At 47.8% G+C, this 15,289-nt stretch overlaps 1 protein-coding gene across 1 annotated transcript; it reads left to right on the plus strand.

Annotated features, from left to right (window-relative positions):
* The first annotated feature begins 1,918 nt into the window (after window positions 1–1,918).
* On the plus strand, window positions 1,919–8,860 carry LRRC47 (leucine rich repeat containing 47). The gene is made up of 7 exons (XM_083752647.1): window positions 1,919–2,672; window positions 3,298–3,753; window positions 4,366–4,482; window positions 5,055–5,170; window positions 6,135–6,237; window positions 7,091–7,180; window positions 7,657–8,860. The coding sequence occupies exons 1-7, from the start codon at window positions 1,977–1,979 to the stop codon at window positions 7,891–7,893; spliced, it is 1,815 nt and encodes a 604-aa protein (XP_083608773.1). The 5' UTR covers window positions 1,919–1,976; the 3' UTR covers window positions 7,894–8,860.
* The last annotated feature ends 6,429 nt before the right edge of the window (window positions 8,861–15,289 follow it).

Genomic DNA, 15,289 nt, shown 5'->3' on the forward strand with positions numbered 1-15,289 from the left:
GTGGCAGTGATTCTTTTTCTCTTTTTGAAATATGTCTTTATTTCTGTGTTTATTGTGTTCCATATGTAGTCCACCGTTCCAAAGATTTGGCACTGGTTATGCTCTGCCCTGTCCTTGCCACCATAGCCCAATTCAATAATAAAAATATAAAAAATTGGACTGTTTAAAGAAAAAGCACACTAGCTCAGGTTTGGGTGAATCTCCAGAGGAAGGGCAGCTGAGAATTCTGCTTAGCCTCATGGGTCTGATTTGTGCATAGAAGTTAAGCTTTGGGCAGCATTTTCAGCTGATGTTGAAGTCTGTAGCATAGTGCAGAGGTGGTCTGTGGACCTTTGGTGGTATCAGGTGGTCCACAACAAACTTGCAAACATTCAAGAACATTGGTGTTTGGCTCAGCACTTGATTTATTTTACTGGACAACAAAGGTCAAGGCTGTGTTGATCAGGGCCAAAATTTCAAGCTAACAAGGACTCCTGATATGGCACTGATTTTTGACAATGATGCCAGCACTTAAGGCAATAACATATTTGTTTTTAAGCCAGATGAAAAATCTGTGGCCTTTTAAATGGTATCACTTGTATATTACATAGCTTTTATTGGTCACATTTTGTCAGCTGTATTTGTGTTTTTCATTGGATGCAATCTAGCCAACTCTTCCTGCTTCATTATTATATTGGCCACAGATAGCTATGTGCTGGTAAGGGTTTCACATGATGGAGTTAACTGAAAGGTAATATCTGCTCCCATATAGTACATTATAGAACAGAGTTTCTCATCCATTAAAAAGGGGTGCATCCGTTCCATTAGAAAGGCAAGACTAGTTATTAAAATATTAGTTGGGTGTAAACTTTATAACATGTATGTATGTGCTTTGATCTGTACTACAAAAACAGCAAAAGTTTGCTAAGTGGTCGGATGAAACACCCACCAACTTTCAAAAGACGGACTGGATGGATGGGACAAAAGGTTTGGGAACCAGAAATCTTTGTCTGGAGATCCCAAAGAACCTCTGCCAGTCAGAATAAAAACTATGTGCAATGGACAAACTATTCGGCTTGGCATAAGGCAGTCTCCTGTGTTCCTGTGGTCTGGACTACAATTCCGATCACTGGTATCTCTGTGATCAGGCTGGAAGGAGTTGGAATGGAGCGACATCTGGATGGCCATAGCTGCCCAATCCCTGACATAGTGGGACATGGGCCTGAAGGCTTTTTTAATGATACATCCAGGCTTATTGAGCCGCTCTGTTTCATCACCTGCACTTTGAATTGGGCCCTGAATGCATCAGGGAGGCAGTTCAGATAGCCACCATTCGTCAGACACTTCTTTGGAGTACGCAGACCACTCGGACCACATCTATATGGACAAACCACCATATAGAGAATTATAGAATGTGCTTATGGCACTTTTAAATGAATGATTTTTTCCCCAAAAAAATATTGAACTTTAATAACAAGCAGGGTTGATTTAAATTGATTGTTATGGCAGTTGCAGATCAGCTCCTCGGTTAATTCCAGTCAAACATAAAAGGAAAAGCGGGAAGCCCGATGTGATTGCCAGCTACCCTTTAAGTCGCACCGTTTCCGTTTCATTGACAGCCACAGAGTTTTTAGTATAGGGCGGTTTACATCCGCTGAGGGGCAACCTATGCAGACAACCATAAAGATACCATCGAAGTTGGATATTGGGCTAGAGCGGCCTCTTCATTTTATTACCGTGCAAATGAGAAACGGAAGCGGCAACTGGATGTCGCATGTCTACATGTTTTCATGTAATATTTTTACTTCTAAATTCTACATTTGAAAATGTAACGCGCTGGGACCTGCTGAAGGGCAGGAAATAGATTTAAAATTACCATCAAATCTTTTTTAAGGATATCACCCATATGCGCCACACACAGGAAGCGGAAGCGCGTCTTGGACCGGAAGCGCGGTTGACGCCGGAAGCGGAAGCGGCTGTGCCCAGCCGAGAGAAAGATGGCGGCGGTAGCAGTGGCGGGAGGGGAAGACGAGGACTGGCCGGAGGTGACAGAGTCCGGCCGGCGGGAGCTGAGCCTGGAGTCGGGCGCCGCCCTGGAGCGGCGTGTGCAGGCCGCCGGGGGCCGCTTCCCACGGGCTCTGGGCTCCCTGGGGGCGGCGCTGCGGTCGCTGGAGGTGCGCGGCGGCGGCTGCGCGGCGCTGCGTGAGCCGGGGCCGGTCCTGGGGCTCCTGACGGGGCTGCAGACGCTGGCGCTTCCCGGCTGCGCGCTGGGCCCGTCGGGGCTGACCCAGGCCGGGCGCCTCTTGCCGGCCACGCTGCGCACCCTCGACCTCTCCGGCAACGGCCTGGAGGAGCTGCCGGCGGAGCTCGGCGGGACCGGGGAGCCCCAGGTGGTAGTGGCGGCGGCGGCCAAGAAGGGCTCCCCTGCCGCCCTGCCTGAGCTGCGCCTCCTCAACCTCCGCCGCAACCGCCTTCGCGAAATGGGGCCCGGCCTGGCTCGCTCCGCGCCGGCCCTCCAGGAGCTGCTCCTGGGCGGGAACCGCCTCCGCTCCCTACCCGGGGGGCTGCTTCCCACGGACGACGGAGGTGACTCCCGCCGCGCCGCCCCTTTAGCCCTGCTGGGCACCCTGGAGGCGGCGGGCAACGAGCTGGAGGAGCTGAGCCCCAACATCTCCCGCCTGGCCTGCCTCAAGGTAAAAGCCCTCGGTGCTTCCCAGTTTCTGCTTTTGTAATTAAACACTAGGAATAATGATGGATAGGGGAAAAAAATAGTTTTACAAATAAAGCAAAAGCAACTCTTAAAATGCAGTAATAATGCAAGACATAATTCAGCATGCATGAGGAAGGATGACTGTTCAGGGCATCAATGTTTCCTGAGATGTCAATGATGAAAATTGTCCATTCCAGAGCACTGCTTGTTTTGCTGCTGCCATTCACACATAAAAATTGGAGGTTGTCAGGAAGGGTGTGTGGAGTCCTGTTATAAATTCTTGAATAGCGCTGACGTTGCTGCAATAAACGGAACAGCAAATGACCAGAGCAGGGAATGGGGTCACTGGCAGATAATCTACTTAGCATGCAAAAGATCTCAGGTCGAAACCAGAGAGCTGCTGGCAGTCAGTGTAGACAGTGCTGAGCTCGATGGACCAATGGTCTGATTTGGTATGGCAGCTTCTGTACTCACACTGGCTTGGGAGTTTTTATTTATACACAAAATGTTTTTCATTGTTGTCCATCAGTAGACAGAACTTTAGATGACTCTTCCAGTGTCTGAATTAGAAGACAACCACTTAATATACTTCCCCCCCCCCCCCCTAGACTTTGGATGTTTCCAACAACAAATTATCAGAAATCCCTGTGGAGTTGGCTGACTGCCCTAAGCTGAAGGAAGTCAATTTAAAAGGAAATGCCCTCAAAGACAAACGGCTTGAGAAGATGGTAAATGGTTGCCAAACAAAATCTATCCTGGAATATTTGCGTGTCGGAGGTCGAGGGGGTGGCAAAGGAAAAGGCAAGCAGGATGGTGCTGAGAAGGAGGAGATGAGGAAGAAAAAGAGAGATAAAAACAAGAAAAAAGGCAGTGATGCAGAGGATGAGGTGGAAGAAACCCAGAAGCTGCTGGTGAAAGTTCTCCACATCTCTGAGAATCCAGCTCCATTAGTTGTGAAAGCCAGCCCTGGTGTCAAAGACGTCCGCCCCTATATTGTGTGCTGTGTAGTGAAAGGCATGAACTTCAAGCCCGGCAATGCTTTGAAGAGGTTTCTTTCGGTTCAGGTAAGGTTCAAAAGACGATACCACTTGGTTCTGGGCATGGCCCAGCTTCAGAGGGGGGATGTCCTTTGATTCAGTTAGTTGTAGATTAGGTTTCCCCAAGTAAAGATAAACCTCCCCCTCGGAATTGAAATGGGGGGCAGCCCTACTTTGAGCACAGTGAAAGGGAAATCAAAAGGGGCATCTCCAAGCTCAGGCATGTGGGTGGTAACTTTGCCTTCCACTAGCACAGGACAGTTAAGGATGTATGGCTCCCCTGATCAGGAGGAATTAGATCCTGGGGGTCCTTGTCTGCCCTCAGTGTGGTAGAGGAGAAAGGGCCAGATTGTTACACTCTGTGGAATGCCCTTCCATCAGATGTCGAGTAACTATATAACATTTAGAAGACACCTGAAGGCAGCCCTGTCTAGGGAAGCTTTTTAATGTGTAACGTTCTATTTGTTTTTATATATGTTGGAAGCAGTCTAGAGTGGCTGGGGCAACCCAGTCAGATGGGCAGAGTACAGATGATAAAATTGTTGTTGTTGTTGTTCTTGTTGCACACTCCTTAAAGTTAAGCCTGTTGTTGTGACTCTTCAGCACAGCCTTGTTTTAATGACACATCTTACACTTCAGACCAAACTCCACGAGGACATCTGCGAGAAGCGAACAGCAGCCACCATTGCCACACATGACCTGCAGCTTGTGAAAGGTCCTCTTCTCTACGACGTTCGGCCGCCAGATGAATTGAAGGTAGGCTGACAACACCAAGATTAGAAAGCCATTCAGAATGATACCCCACAAAGGGACAGCAGCAGGCAGCTAGTGCTCTGGTGCTGTTGTGCATGATGGCTATCTGAAAGACAAACCTGCCCAGTTTCTGAGATCTTCAGGGGAGATGTTCTCTCAGTCCTGCCACCCTCACAAGCAGGCTTATTGGGGCATGGGAGAGTGGCTTCTTAGTGACTGTTCCCAGGGTTTGGAACTCTCATCCAAGAGTAGCTAAACTGGCTCCCTCCTTGGCATCCTCCCACCAGCTGGTGAAGACTTTCTTATTCCAACCGTTTGGGAACTGAGAGTATTTTTTAAGGAAAGAACTTTTAAATAATTCTGTGCTCTTTTTACTATCTGTATTTTAATAGATCTGCTTTTATACTGTTGTAATTCTTTTAGCATTTAATTACTATGTTTTTAATCTGTGTTTTTGTATTATCTGTAAGGTGCCTTGAGTCCCAGTCTGGGGAAAAGGTGGGATATATATCATTAATAATAATAACAACAACAACTGACTCTAAGACACTTCTGGCCTTGCATTCATGTTGCAGATCATCCCCTTGGGCCGGAAGGAAATCAAGGCCAAGGACCTCCTCCGTCAGCTGCAGTTGGAGGCCGAGGAGCAGCGGAAGCAGAAGAGGAGGCAGAATATATCCGGACTGCACAAGTGAGTCTTAAAGCACCTTAAAGCAGAGCACAGCCCTTGAAATCTTGCACGGAGGGTCCATGGGGAAGGGAAGCAGAAAGCGTCCTCAGAACAATCAGGATGGTTTGGAGCGGGAGCAGGAGGTCTGTGTCTTTGGAAGGCCCAGGAAGGCTCCCCGAAAAGTCCTTTCTTTTCATTCTTTATTTTTTAAAAATCACTAATGTCCCATGCTATTGCTGAAAGGGCTCCCAAAATCTCATCTGGTCCAGCATCCTGTTCTCACAGCATCCAGCCAAATTCCTTTGAGAAGCCAGTAAGCGGCACTCTCATTTTGCATTTCTTACTACAGAAAGTATTGATCTGATATGTAGAGATCTTTCCTATTCTAATTAATTCAAGAGTGTTCTGGAAGCTTCTCTGTGTGAAAGAAACAAGCAGAAGGTTCATGATGTTTGGCTTATACCTTCAGAGAAGCTGAGTACAGCTGGCTTAAGCTGGTTCTGTTTTCTCTTTCTGTCTCTTTTCCTTCTGGTGTGGTGTTCTGGACATAGTATGCTGTAGTGTTACTAGGCTGCAACTTGATTTCTTATGGACAGTGCCAGTCCTGAATGTTTTGGATTTGTGACCGTTATGCTCATTTGCCTTCAGTAGCAGTAAAGCTCTGCTGGATGAAATATTAATTGCCTCTGGTCTATTTTTTAATCCTGCAATGTGTTTAAATTTTTTCTTTGCTAACTATACGTAAAGAGTTCTGCTTTGGATCAATATTGAATAGAATTCAATGACCCTCTCCCCACTTGCGATTCCCAGCAACTGATCTTCAGAGGTTTCTTGTCTGTGTCTTCACAGAGCTGTGGTTTTTTTTTAAAAAAAAAGAAATATATTGAGCAGAAGCAATTCTTATTTTTAAACCTCACATGTATATTTGCACTTCCTCTCCCCATCCCCTAAGTAGCTTCCATTTTCTTATTCCACCCTTGATCAGGTACCTCCAGTTATTGGATGGGAAAGAGAATTACCCCTGCCTGATTGACAACGAAGGTGCTGTGATTTCTTTCCCGCCAATCACAAACAGCGAGAAGACAAAGGTACAGATGCTTTGACTTGATTGCGGGCCAGGCTGTACATTTTCAAGGAAAAAGTCTGTTCTGTGATCTACATAAATTGGGGAGGTGGGATGGGTTTGCTTCCCCCCTCTTCATACTTCCCAGTTGAGGTTTTGGGTGAAGTGCTTGTTGTGCCACAGAGGGAAGGAGCAGGGGCTGTTGCAAGAGGAAAAGTGGTGGTCAGGCACTCCCATCTACTGCTTCTCCACTGCCAATCACACCCTGGAATTTCAAATGCAGATCTGCTTCCAGACACTGTTCCACCCTAAAAAGAATTAGGTACCCATGTTACGGTGGTGTATGCTTTTATGAACCTAAGAAGACGCCTACACAATCAGGCCAGTGGTTTATCTAGTTCAGCAGCATCCTTTTCTCACATTGGCCAACCGGATGCCTCTGGGAAGCCCACAAGCAGGACTTAAGTGCTGCAATTCCCAGCACCTCGTATTCAGAGGCATCCTGCCTCTTGACAGTGGAAGGAGAGCTTAGTCAGTGTGGCTGGTAGCCAGTGACAACCTTATCCTCCATAAAATGGCCTTTTCTGTAATTTGGGGATTAACACAGGCTTAACTGTGCAAAAGTTGTTTTTTCACAAAGTATTCCCCCCTCCCAAGCTGAATTTCAAGAAGGTTCTCAATCTACAGCATGTCTTTCAAAAAATCACTTTTACCTACATTTGCCAGGGAGGGGTGTTAGTAACCACCAAAAGAGAGAGAATTAGCGCATGTAATTATTTTGACTGTGTGTCTATGAATGTTACTGACCTAAAATGATACTCCATAATGCTGTTCTTCATAGCTCGGTTCCATCTGGCATTTCTCTTCTTCTTTTTAAGCTTGGGAAAACCACCTCTGATGTGCTTCTGGAAGTGACAAGTGCCACAAGTCTGCAGACGTGCAAGGATGTGATGGACACCCTCATTTTAGTAAGGAGTCACTCTTCTTCTGCCCTCTCCTCATTTTGCACCCACGCTTCTCACTTGCAGGGTCCTGATTTATCTGTTGGAGGCACTTGTGGGATTCACGGTTCAAAAGCAAAGCCCAGTGTGCAAAATCAAATCACCTCTTTGTGGTTCTCTTCAGCTGCCGTCCATCAGGTCTGTGGCCTTTACATGTGCAGCTCTTGCACCCAGGTACTGTACCTAGTTGTCCATGCAGGACACACACACCCCCTCCTTGTGTTTTGACGTCTACCTTCTCATATGCCTCCACTTTCGATTTTAGCATCTTCTGCCCGCCTTTACCCTAAAATGCTGCATTCTGGATTCATAGCAGCATCATGTTGTCACCTGGGCCTCCAGTCCATATTAACTGAAGGGAAACCTCAGGTTCTCAGCTGGTGAAACATTGCCATATCTCTTGAGTAACTCTTTATGTTGCAATCTTCATTCCTTCACCACAGAAAATGGCGGAGCTGAACAGATCCACTTCAGAGAATACAGGCGAAGACCTGGATTCAGATCACGAATCAAACGACACTGTCGGGCATGAGAATTCAAGGCTTGAAGGCATTTCCAAGACCCTCCCTCTCGTTTTGGAACAGGTTCGGGTTGTGGACAAGGACGGGAACTTAAAAGTCCTTTATCCATCAAAAACTGATTTCAGTATGGTCGCGTCCCTCATGACAGTGATTCATTAAGCGCCTTTGGTTTCCTTTCCCTGTTGTGGGGCATTCTAGACAGCATTTGTGAACAGCCTCCCCTTGCAGGATTTTATCATTTCTTTAACTCGTCAGCCAGAGATCCAATGCTGTGCTTTGGAGAGAGCTTGGTTGACAGCTAAAAGCAGGGTTTTTGTGGTCTCGAGAGAGACTCGAAGACCTTCTACCCAAGCCAAGGATCCACACGGATCTCTTGAATAAAGGTGCGGGATCATATTTATTTTAATGAGACACACTAATATCCACGTGGCATAATGGTACTCTATAATCTCTGCATAATTGGGCATCAGGGCCAGGTAGGAAGCTTTGTGGGTGAGAGACACACACCCCCTCACCTGCTGCCACCACTGTTAATCAGGTGTTGTGCTTTCTAGCAATACAAATGTGGCCTGCTATTGCTTCAGACTCTGAAGCCTGCTTTGTAACCTTGACCTGGGTGGTGTGGTTGCTGCTGCTGCTGCTGCTGCTCTCTGAAGTCCTCTTCTCCCCATGACACTCAGGTGTTTTGCAGAGTATGTGAGAGGTTGCACTGACACCCAAACTGTTTTTCTCACTTTATGCCACGCTGGCTTTTCTTCACATCTTGCCAGCAGAGTAGCGTGAAGCCATACAAACAGGTCTACAGACTTGTGTGTCTTGGGGAGCATCTACCCCACCCTTCCTCCCTCGTGCCACGTAGAAAACTCGGTTTTTGAAACTGACGCTTCTTTCAAAATCAATGGTTTGCCATTGGGAAGAGCCACGAGCTGCTCTCCACAGGGGCAAAAAAAAAGTCAGTAATGACACTGGACCATGTACACTACCCCTCTGTTCGTGCCTAAAAGGCCTGTATCGTGGTCCAGGTTTCTAGCCCTCATTGATTGCATGGAAGAACTGGGAAATGTAACAGTCAGTGATGCGGGGGGGGGCGGGCGGGGGAGAGTACAAATAAAGGAGAAAATGACAAGTGTGAACTTCCATTCATTATTTCAGTTTATGCTGAACTTTTCCTCCAAAGAGCCTGATCAGATTTTTTTTCATGTCACACCGTAACAGTTTTCACAGTAATATTGCATACCCACTCTGTGGTGCTAGTTCTGTTTATGCTGCCCTTCCTAGCGTGTTTATCATGGATTTGTAATCCAGCTGAGTTGTGCACCTTTTCATTGGGGGCGGGGGATGCCATCCTCTTAATTCAGATTCATAATAAGAGTGGGGATAGAGGCAGCAGTGGCTGATAATTTCTGACCCAGCCCCCTTAAACTTTCCTTCTGGGCCACATCGTAGAATTGTAGAGTTGGAAGGGACCCCAAAGGTCATCTGGTCCAGCCCCCTGCAATGCAGGCATCTCAGCTAAAGAATCCGTGTCAGGTGACCATCCAACCTCTGCTTAAAAACCTCCAAGGAAGGAGAGTCCACAACCTCAGGAGAGTAACCTGAGCTCTGCCGGAAGGAGTGCCTGTCCGTGCTACTGAAAGTAATGGGGCCATGAATCATTCTCACTCTTGAGGGCCACATTCTTATTCAAGCAGCCTTCTAGGGGCCACATTGCCAGCGGTGGTCAGGGCCACAGTCAAAAGTGGGTGGGGCAACAGGCATGACTTTGCACAGTAAGCTTGTTCCTACACTCCTCTATCCTCCAGGCAAGTAAGAAGCTTTGAGCCAGTGTGGCGTGGGGGTTAGAATATCAGACAAGGGCCTGGAAGACGGGTTAAAATCCCCACTCAAACGTGAAGCTCGCTAGGTGATCTTGGGCCAGCCACTTCCTCTCAGCCCTACCTACCTCACAGGGTGGTTGTGAGGAGGGAATGGGGAGAACTATGTAAGCCTCCTTGAGCTCCCTGGAGAAAAAGGTGAGGTGCAAATGTAATTAATCATCATCACCAGAATTTAAGGGCATTTCAGCAAGGCAAAAACGCTCACAGAAGGTGCAAAGCGGAGCCTGTCTAGGTGCGTCTCTAGGGGGAGACCCAAGAGCCAGAGAAAAAACTGTGGCGTTCCACATTGGACCCTGTGTCAAGCTTTCTTACGCTGGGTTGAGATGAGCTCTGCTCCAAATTAAGCTGAAGGACTGTGCTGTAATAAGAATTTGGTTTAGCAATGGAGGGTGCTCCCATATTTTCAAGACTGATGGGAAACCCTTAACTACCATCAACCCCAGCGGGGTTCAGTGAAGTTCAACAAAGTTTTGTGGATGGGCATAGGCTCCCCATCACTCTCTTAAGGCGTTCGGCTATTCTTAAGGTCGTGATTTCTGCATAGCTGGTAGTTTGAGGGAGGGCATCAGAATGGCAATTTGATCCATTTAAAAATAAAACTAGGATTTGTGTTGGGGTGGGAGAATGAGAGGTCCATTAAACTAGAGCATTTAACGCATTCCCAGCAAATGTTTATGTAAGTGAGATTTCCAGAGGACCTTCAAAAGATTTTTCACGGGCCCCTTGAGGGTCAGGGGGGAGAGGAAAGAAATTAGCTTAATATTAACAGAGAGCAGTTTCCAGCCTCTCCTGAAGCCGGCCCACCCTGGTGCATGTATATACGGGATCTTGTGTGGTCTCTCTTCCCTCCACCACTGCCCCCTGCCTCTTGAAATCCTATGGTCAATAACATTCAAGAGTCAAAGGTTCAGGATCTCTAAATAAGGGCAGGCTTAATAGGATTGTTTTGGAGATTTTCCTTAATAATATTAGAGATCCCTGAATCAACAACTAGGGGTGCAAGGGACCCCAATGGGCATCAAATCCTACTCCCTGTCATGCAGGAATCATAGCTAAAGAATCCCTGGCAGATGGCCATCCACCCTCAGCTTAGGAACCTCCAATGAAGAAGAGTCCACCACCTGCCAAAGTCATCCGTTCCACCTTAGAGCACTTTTTACTGGCAAAAAGTTCTCCCTAAGGTTCTGTGGGAATCTCTTGTCATTTCAACCCATTGGTTTGGGCCATCCCCTCTGAAGCAGCAGGAAACAAGCTACCATGGGGCAGCCCCTCAGATATTTGAAGATGGTTTTCACATCACCTCTCAGTATTTTCCGGGCTAAACATACCCAACTCCCATAAGCATTCCTCATAAGGCTTGGTTTCTAGACACCTTTATGACCTTGGTCAACCCACAGCTGCACACATTTAGCTTGTCAATATCCTTAATCTGTGGTGCCCAGAACTGGACACAGGACTCCAGGTGAAGTCTGACCAGGGCAGACTTCCACATCATTAAAATAAGAATCTGATTGCCCCACCTAATCCAGCAATTTTCCTTGCGCTAGCTTGGTTTGTTGTTTGTTTTTTTCTACTTGATGTACGGCTGCAAATCAGGCAGCCAAATTTGGAGGGTGACCATCCTGTACACGTTGCTGGAATACTCAAGTGTGATCTGCTGGCAACGAGGCATTTTCCTCCTCCTCCCTGGAGCGAACGGGGACTTTTGTTACCGAGAAAACCATGCAGCCGATCTCTGCATAATGAAAGACTCAGCCTTGTCAGTTGCCAGTGTCGTTTTTCAGCCGTAGACCACACAGGAGTCCTGTAACTCGACGAGGTCCTGCGGAGTGTGTGCATTGCCGGGGAAAGTCCACCTCCTCGGTTTATTGGAGCTTGGGACTTCCAGGGGATACATCTTCCCACTTGGGGTGATCTGGAGAGAAAAAGAGAAGCCTTAGCTGAACGACGGGGCGAGCCTTTTTGTGGAGTTTGTTCTCTCCCTTTCGAAAGCTCTGTAACAAAAGAGGAGGTGAGAGAAGCGGCGCCAGGAGGTGGATGGCAAAGCCACGAGGAGGAGGAGACCCTCGTCTCTCGGCCTCCATCGCAGGGAGGTCTTTGGCCTCTGGGTCGCGCCGGGGCCTGCGTGCCCCCCTTGCCCGCGGGCTGCTGGCACCAGGGCCTTCTCGACAGCCACCGCTGCCCTTCCAGGCCTGGGCAGAGCAAAGGAAAAGCCACAGCAGCAGGCCCGCTAGGCTGAGTCCAGGAGCACGGAATGGTTCTTCTGCTCCTTCCCACCACGTGAGAAGAGTCCCCGGACATGGCGCTCTCTCTCAGAGCCTCCTCTTGCCTCCGTTGCCCAGTGGGCGGCACTCTGCACCCTATGTGTGGGGAGGGCAGCTGCTCCTGCTTGGGGAAGGCCTCGGCCGCAGAGGAACCGGGCCGCCCCACACGGCACGTGTCCCGCAAGAGCCCCAGAGAGATCGGGCGTCAGAGGCAGAAGAAGATCCAGACAGTCTCTCTTCTCGGGAGAGACCTCCTCATCTTGACCCCGAGACTGAGCAGCGCATCTTGCACTGGCTGGAAGAAGTGAACCACTGTCTCTTCTCAACGCTGAGCTGCAGCGTCAAGCAGGAAGCAGAGGCAGACACCTCCATCAAAATCATCTACCAGGGGGACTGAAGCTGGGGAGAGACACCCCCAGGCCGTTCTCCACCTTGATCCCCCAAACCAGACTTGGCTTCCAAGCAGCAAGCTAATTTTGGAGGCACGCTTAAACTTTTTCTCTCACTCAGTTTGCTCCAGAAGTCCTGTTCCGTCGCCTCACACCCTCACTGCTTCAAATGCAGCTGGATGAGTTTTGGGGTTGTTGTTGTTTAGTTAAGTTTCTCTTTTTTTAGCATTGTGTAGGCTGAGATTTGTATGAATAACCCCCTCCTTTGAAATTTGCCTCTGCTAGCAACACATGTCACTTCCTCTCAGCTTCAGTTCCCCCACGCTACATGTACAGTATGGGACTAATAGTGACCTACCTTTCAGGGTCGTTGTGAGGATTGCAGGAAGTTATGGTGTATGTGAAATGTTTGAAAGCCCTGGATGACAGAATTGACACTGTAACATACTGTAACTCTCCTCCTCCCATTGACTGGCTGTAACTTTTTTTCCAAACAACTCTTTGCGCCTGCTGACCATGCTCAGCTGAACAGTGATTGATTATCGATTTGATTGTTGACATCAATTTGTAGAATGAACAGAGGGATTTCTCTTGGAAACAATATCTCAGGGGGGGAGAGAGAGAGAGACAGAGAGCTCTTGGGCCTGTATGGGTGGGACTGGCTTTTTAAAAATCTACTATTTAAGGATTTTATAAAACAATATTATAAAATTATAAAATAACCCCAAAACAATAGGAAGAACTATCTGACAGTAAGAGCAGTTTGACAGTGGAATAGACTGCCTGATAAGGTGGTGGACTCTCCTTTGTTGGAGGTTTTTAAAGTTTGGATGGCTACCTGTCAGGGATTCTTTAGCTGTGATTTTTGCATTGCAGGGGGTTGGACTGGATGACCCTTGGGAACCCCTTCCAACTAAGATTCTGTGACCAAAGGTGATACAGAAAGCAACTCACGTTTAAAAGTCAGGATCTGCTGCACCAAGGTGAACCTGAGAACCTATGTCTCTAAAGAGTTGTTGGGAAAAAACCAGGAAACAGTGAAGTGCAGAAGGACCTATGTGGAATTTATGGCAGCTCCAGTTAAAATAGTATCGGAGACTAGAAAAGGTTTCTAGCCTAAATCTGTCAGGTTGAACACTCCAGGGCCAGATCGGGATAAGGCAACTCCCTATGTTTTATACCTCTGCCTGCAGAATCCAGTGTAACTCAAAAGTTTGCATCCAGCTTTCAAAAGAAGGCCACCTCTCGCTTTCTGTGCTTTTGGTGGGGGGAGTGCTCCCCTCGCAGTGCTCCCCTCGCAGAGGGCAGTGACCCACCCTGCCAGCTCCCTGCCCCGACATTCCAGTGGTGCGAAGAAGGATGCTATCTAAACACGCTGTGCAGCTGTGCTGTGGGAGCCCTGTGGCAAGGCGCATTCCTGGGCCGGTTTTCAAAGCTTTGCCCAGAGGACTCCTCTCGCGCTCTGCCCGCACGACATCCGAGGCTCGGCAGCTCAGAGGGCCCCTTGCTACTCTTGGACGGCGGCCAAGCTCTCCCCTCCTGTTTATTTTGGCAGGGCTGGGGCCCTCCTATCAGAAACACACAGAATTTGCTCCTTTTTGGAAGCTGGTTGAAGGCAGGAGCATTTACACACACACACACCACCTCTTTCATTTTCATTCCCAATCTCTTCAGCTGCACCTCTGGAGGAAACAGTCAGGGAAGGAGGCAGAAGCAATGCTTCAGCAGATCCTGGTTAATGTGCCCCAATTTTTACCTTTTTCTGCGGAGCACATTAGTACATACTACATAGTAGTACATACTGTAGTACATACATTAGTATGTACTATTAGTATGTACATTAGTACATACATTTCTGCAATGAAAACAGGGACATCCTATTCCATACTAATACTAATTTTATTATTGGTACCCCGCCTACCGGACTGTGTTGCCCCAGCCACTCTGGGCGGCTTCCAACATACATAAAAGCATTAAACATTAAAAAACCCTCCCTCTACAGGGCTATCTTTGGATGTCTACTAAAGGTTGTATAGTTACTTATCTCCTTGCCTCAATTCCATACTCTCCAGCATTTCTCTGTTGAAAATAGAGACGTCCGAAGGAAAAGCAGAACATTCCGGGATCCAATTAGAAACCAGGTGACTTCTGTAAAGCCAGGAAAAAACAGGGACACTTGGAGGGTCTGTTAATACTGTGGAGGGGAGAGTTGTTCTTGTGCTTAGTCCTGCTTGGGGGTGGTATTTGGTCTGCCATTGTAAGAAGAGGAAGCTGAGGTAAATGGGCCATCAGTCTGATCTGCAGTCTTATGTTCTTATAAACTGAAGGATAGCAGATGATTCAGGGCAGAGAAAAGAAAGTAATTTTCCACACAGTGCGCAGTTAAACCATGGGACTCCCTCCCACAAGATGCAAGGATGGCCACCTCCTTGGATGGCTTTAAAAGGATTGGACAAATTCCTGCAGGAGGAAAAGGCTGTTGATGGCTACTAGCTATGATGGCTCAGCTCTGCCTATACAACCTGAAGCAGCCATGCTTCTGAATACTAGCTTCTGCAAACCACAGGAGGGGAGAGGGCTCTTGCATTTGGGTCCTGCTTCCGGGCTTCCCATTGGGGTATCTGGGTGCCGCTGGCTGCTGGATCTGTTGGGTCATTGGTCTGATCCAGCAGACTCTTCTTGTGTTCTGCAGAGTTCCTGGAGACTGCAGCTTTCCAAGCAGGTACATTTAATTGATAGGAATAGAGGCAGCTTTTTCTATATTAACGGAGATCGCTTTTTAGCTGCAGGGCCACAGTACCTCACAGAAAGCCATGAAGATCATCTCCACTGGGCTCCTGTTGTCCTCAAACTCTTTCCATAACAGCTGGCCATACTAAGAAACCAACTTTAAGAATTGGTGCCCACACTTGCTTCGCTTTTCCTCTGTTCTCCTTCCTTCCTTCTTTCCTTTTCTGTTGTGTCCTTTAGACTGTGGGCAGGGACCGCCTTGTTTTTAATTTATTGTATGGGAACTTTTGGGGGT

The sequence above is a fragment of the Podarcis gaigeae genome (assembly GCF_964106915.1).
Source record: "Podarcis gaigeae genome assembly, chromosome: 8".
NCBI classification, from domain to species: domain Eukaryota; kingdom Metazoa; phylum Chordata; class Lepidosauria; order Squamata; family Lacertidae; genus Podarcis; species Podarcis gaigeae.

Bases quoted from the DNA above. Each gene is read 5' to 3' on its own strand.
- LRRC47 (XM_083752647.1), top strand. From the start codon at position 1,977: ATGGCGGCGGTAGCAGTGGCGGGAGGGGAAGACGAGGACTGGCCGGAG. The intron at 3,754-4,365 runs GTAAGGTTCAAA...CTTACACTTCAG, and splicing joins AGAGGTTTCTTTCGGTTCAG to ACCAAACTCCACGAGGACAT. The intron at 5,171-6,134 runs GTGAGTCTTAAA...ACCCTTGATCAG, and splicing joins AATATATCCGGACTGCACAA to GTACCTCCAGTTATTGGATG.